Below are 5,000 nucleotides of genomic sequence, written 5' to 3' on the forward strand. Positions count from 1 at the left end.
GTACTCTCTCTCTCTGTCTCTCTTTCCTCTGTCTCTCTCTCTCCCTCTCTCTCCTCTGTCTCTCTCTCTCTTTCCTCTGTCTCTCTCTTTCCTCTCTCTTTCTGTCTCTCTTTCTCTCTGTCTGTCTGTGTCTCTCTCTCTCTCTCTGTCTCTCTTTCCTCTGTCTCTCTCCCTCTCTCTCTGTCTCTCTCTTTCCTCTGTGTCTCACTCTCTTTCCTCTCTGTCTGTCTGTCTGTCTGTCTCTTTCCGCTGTCTCTCTCTTTCCTCTGTCTCTTTCTCTCTCTCTCTCTCTCTCTCTCTCTCTCTCTCTTTCCTCTCTCTGTCTCTCTCTTTCCTCTGTGTCTTTCTGTCTCTCTCTCTCTCTCTCTGTCTCTCTTTCCTCTCTCTCTGTCTCTCTCTTTCCTCTGTGTCTCTCCCTCTCTCTCTCTCTGTCTGTCTGTCTCTCTCTCTCCCTCTCTCTCTCTCTCTCTCTCTCTCCTCTCTCTCTCTCTCTCTCTCTCTCTCTCTCTCTCTCAGAGGGTTCTGGTCGAGTCGATCAGGAAGGAGCTGATGGAGCTGCAGCAGAACTGTCGCTGCCTGAAGACTGGAGGAGAGAAGGAGGAGAAGGAGGAGGGGAGGAAAAGACAGAGTGACGCTCTGGAGGAGGAGGGAGGAGGACCGGCCAGGAAGAGAGGTGCGAGGAGGAGGAAGAGGAGGAGAGAGAGAGAGAGGATGGTTGATGAATTCATCTTCATCTGAATTCATCTTCTGTTAAACCTTCTTCTTCTCTGCTCCTCAGTGGTTCTGGAGGAGGAGATCTGGAGGCTGCAGGAGGAGAACGACCGGAAGGAGGAGACCATCTGCCAGCTGAGAGGAGAGACGGAGGAGAGGAGGAGGAGGGAGGAGGAGGAGAGGGGGAGGAGGGAGGAGGAGAGGAGGAGCAGGCAGGAGGAGGTGGAGGAGGAGAGGAGGAGCAGGCAGGAGGAGGTGGAGCAGCTGAAGAAGGAGCAGGAGTTTTTGGAGCAGAAGGTGACAGGTAGGAGCTGCAGCTGCTGCTCACCACTCATCTCAGCTCACTTTCCTCTGTTGTGCAACGAGCCAGAAGACATTACTGATTGTTCTCCTCCTCCTCCTCTTCCTCCTTCTCTCTTCTTCCTCCTCCTCTCTCTTCTCCTCTTCTTCCTCCTCTCTCTCCCCCTCCTCTTCTTCCTCCTCCTCTCTCTTCTCCTCTTCTTCCTCCTCTCTCTCCCCCTCCTCTTCTTCCTCCTCTCTCTCCTCCTCCTCTTCCTCCTTCTCTCTTCTTCCTCCTCCTCTCTCTTCTCCTCTTCTTCCTCCTCTCTCTCCCCCTCCTCTTCTTCCTCCTCTCTCTCCTCCTCCTCTTCCTCCCCCTCTCTCTTCTCCTCTTCTTCCTCCTCTCTCTTCTCCTCTTCTTCCTCCTCTCTCTCCCCCTCCTCTTCTTCCTCCTCTCTCTCCTCCTCCTCTTCCTCTCTCTCCTCCTCCTCTTCCTTCTTCTCTTCTTCCTCCTCCTCTCTCTTTTCCTCTTCTTCCTCCTCCTTTCTCTCCCCCCCTCTTCTTCCTTCTCTCTCTCCTCCTCCCCTTCCTCCTCTCCTCTCTTCTTCCTCCTCCTCCTCTCCCTCTTCCTCCTCTCTCTTCTCTTCCTCTCTCCTCCTCGTCCTCCCCCCTCCTCTCCCCCTCGTCCTCCTCCTCTCTTCTCCTCTTCTTCTTCCTCCTCTCTCTCCCCCTCCTTCCTCCTTTTCTCTCTCCTCCTACCCTTCTTCGTCCTCCTCTCTTCTTCCTCCTCCTCTCCCTCTTCCTTCTCTCTCCTCTTCCTCTCTCCTCCTCCTCCTCCTCCCCCCCTCCTCCTCCTCCTCTCCTCCTATTCTTACTCCTCCTCTCCTTCCTCCTCCTCCTCCTCCTCTCCTCCAGCTGTCATGGCGGCTCAGTGTCCATACTGTGATTCTCTGTCGTGTTCGTTGGAGTCGGAGCAGAAAGAAACGACCAGACTGACGAAGGAGAACAAAGCTTTGATCAACGGAATCTTCCAGCTGCAGACCGAGGTACCGCTCTTCTTCTTCTACACCTCCAACATCTAAACTTCTTCTTCTTCTACACCTCCACCATCTAAACTTCTTCTTCTTCTACACCTCCACCATCTAAACTTCTTCTTATACACCTCCACCATCTAAACTTCTTCTTCTACACCTCCACCATCTAAACTTCTTCTTCTTATACACCTCCACCATCTAAACTTCTTCTTCTACACCTCCACCATCTAAACTTCTTCTTCTTATACACCTCCACCATCTAAACTTCTTCTTATACACCTCCACCATCTAAACTTCTTCTACACCTCCACCATCTAAACTTCTTCTTATACACCTCCACCATCTAAACTTCTTCTTCTACACCTCCATTATCTAAACTTCTTCTTCTGCACCTCCACCACCTAAACTTCTTCTACACCTCCACCATCTAAACTTCTTCTACACCTCCATTATCTAAACTTCTTCTTCTATACCTCCACCACCTAAACTTCTTCTTCTGCACCTCCACCACCTAAACTTCTTCTTCTGCACCTCCACCATCTAAACTTCTTCTACACCTCCATCATCTAAACTTCTTCTTCTACACGTGTTTTAGGTGACTGGCCTGCAGCAGCAGCTCAGAGAGCAGACTGACAGGGCTGACAGCCTATCAGAGCAGCTGGACACCACCAAGGCCCGCCTCCAGAACCTGGAGAGCCAATCGGAGGAGAAGACCAAGACCGTCGACGGTCTGACGCAGGAAGTGAAGCGTCTGACACAGGAAGCCGACGGTCTGAGACAGGAAGTCAAGGTTCTGCTTTATTTCTTTTATACTGTTTACTGTTTTTGAAACTCTTTGATTTGTGTTTTCTCTTTCTTTCTTTGATTGATTGTTTGATTGATCGGGATTTCAGATCCTTGACTGATTGGTTGATTGGTTCAGTAATTGTTTGGATGTCTGATTCTTTGATTGGTGCTTTGGCTGTTAATTGGTTGACTGATTGGTTGACTGATTGATTGACTGGTTGAGTTGTTCATTATCAGTTTGTTAATTGACTTGATTGATGGATGGATGGATGTGTTTCAGGAGGAGCAGAGGAGCAGTGTGTCGATTAGTTGATTGATTGATGTGTTTCAGGAGGAGGAGCAGTGGATTGATTGGTTGGTTGATTGATTGGTCGGTGTGTTTCAGGAGGAAGCGGGGCACAGCAGCAGTGTTTTGGTTAATTGATTGATTTGATTGGTCGATGTGTTTCAGGAGGAGGCGGGGCACAGCAGCAGTGTTTTGGTTAATTGATTGATTTGATTGGTCGGTGTGTTTCAGGAGGAGGCGGGGCACAGCAGCAGTGTTTTGGTTAATTGATTGATTTGATTGGTCGATGTGTTTCAGGAGGAGGCGGGGCACAGCAGCAGTGTTTTGGTTAATTGATTGATTTGATTGGTCGGTGTGTTTCAGGAGGAGGCGGGGCACAGCAGCAGTGTTTTGGTTAATTGATTGATTTGATTGGTCGGTGTGTTTCAGGAGGAGGCGGGGCACAGCAGCAGTGTTTTCCACGCTGCCATGGCGGAGCTGAGGAAGGAGAGCGAGGCGGCGCTGGAGAGATCGGCTCTGAAAACCCAACAGATAGAAAACCTGCAGAGAGACAAAACCCAACTGGAGAAAACACTGATGGACAGGTAGAGAGAGAGAGAGAGAGAGAGAGAGGTAGTAGTAGTAATAGTTCCAGTAGTACTATTAGTAGTAATAGTAGGCATGGCTATTGTTTGTTACTGTAAGCAGTATTGATTATAACATACTGAACATGTGACTAGAAAACAACTGTCTCAATATGTACAGAAGACTGACAAACTCTTCCTCCTCTCCTCCAGTGAGAGTGTGTGTGTCCAGCTCAGAGAGGAGTTAGCCAATCAGAGAGCAGAGTTCTCCAGTCGGCTTCAGATCTGGCAGACGGACAGAAAGAGACTGGAGGAGATGGAGAGAGCGGAGGAGGAGAAGAAGAGAGAGGTGGAGAGAGAGAAGGAGGGTAAGCATGTCAATTAATCAACCAATTAACCCCAAACCCAAATCTGTGTGAAGCCTGACATCTAATGGTAAAAAGTAGGGTACTGAACTGGCCATCTGCTATTGGCTGATCTTTGGTGCCAGGTGATGATGTCACGTGGCACCGAAGATCAGCCAATAGCAGATGGCCATTTCAGTTGGATGCTTTTTTGCTTTTTACCATTGGATGTCAGGCTTTACACTGATTTGGGTTTGGTTCAGTTCCTCTGTAATGAATTACAGCTTGTTTGATCCAGTCTGCTCAGACACAGCAGTACCTCTGATGTTTGGTTTGATGAGGGCTATGTAGTAATCCTGTGTGTGTGTGTGTGTGTGTGTGTGTGTGTGTGTGTGTTCAGAGCTGCGTGGAGCCCTGTCAGAACAGCAGAACCTGCTAGAAGACAGACTGAAGCAGATGGAGGCTCTCAGCCAGGGTAACCTGCCTGATCCCACCAGTCTTCGTTTCATAACTTTCATTAACTGTTCAGTCAGAAACAGCCTGGTGTTGACAGATTTGTTTGTTTGTTTTGGTTTTTAAATTGGTCTTAAGTTCAACTTCAGGCCGCAGGCAAAAGTCTGAAGTCTGGATTTCTGCAATCTGCAGATTCCCTGATATTGGTCTCATTTTGATTTCACCTTCAAATCAAACCTTCATTTCTTCCTTTCCGTCTGTCAGAACTGGCGAGCCTGAGGGAGGCCGACCTGCAGAGGAGGAAGGAGGAGGAGGAGGAGAGGAAGGTGCCGGTGGTGGAGGAGCTGAAGGAGGAGATGCAGAGGCTGCAGGAGAAGAGGGAGAGGGAGAGGGAGGGAAGACAGGAGGAGGAGGAGAGGGAGCAGAGGAGCAGGGGGAGCAGGCAGTTCGAGGCTGTGAGGAGAGAGATGGAGAGACTGAAAACACAGCAGGAGGAACAGGAAAACACACAGGTGAGTTCATATGAGTCTGTTACTGAGTGAGT

At 49.5% G+C, this 5,000-nt stretch overlaps 1 protein-coding gene across 1 annotated transcript in view; it reads left to right on the forward strand.

Annotated features, from left to right (window-relative positions):
• LOC139918632 (uncharacterized) overlaps positions 1 to 5,000 on the forward strand; it is a 14,974-nt gene that overhangs the window by 7,558 nt on the left and 2,416 nt on the right. The window contains exons 12-19 of the mRNA XM_078290907.1: positions 517 to 673; positions 779 to 1,015; positions 1,906 to 2,036; positions 2,620 to 2,814; positions 3,526 to 3,680; positions 3,873 to 4,027; positions 4,404 to 4,478; positions 4,721 to 4,968. Coding sequence (XP_078147033.1) covers positions 517 to 673; positions 779 to 1,015; positions 1,906 to 2,036; positions 2,620 to 2,814; positions 3,526 to 3,680; positions 3,873 to 4,027; positions 4,404 to 4,478; positions 4,721 to 4,968 — 1,353 coding nt within the window. The remainder of the gene's footprint in view (positions 1 to 516; positions 674 to 778; positions 1,016 to 1,905; positions 2,037 to 2,619; positions 2,815 to 3,525; positions 3,681 to 3,872; positions 4,028 to 4,403; positions 4,479 to 4,720; positions 4,969 to 5,000) is intronic.

The sequence above is a fragment of the Centroberyx gerrardi genome, chromosome 20 (genome assembly GCF_048128805.1).
Source record: "Centroberyx gerrardi isolate f3 chromosome 20, fCenGer3.hap1.cur.20231027, whole genome shotgun sequence".
Classification (NCBI taxonomy): domain Eukaryota; kingdom Metazoa; phylum Chordata; class Actinopteri; order Beryciformes; family Berycidae; genus Centroberyx; species Centroberyx gerrardi.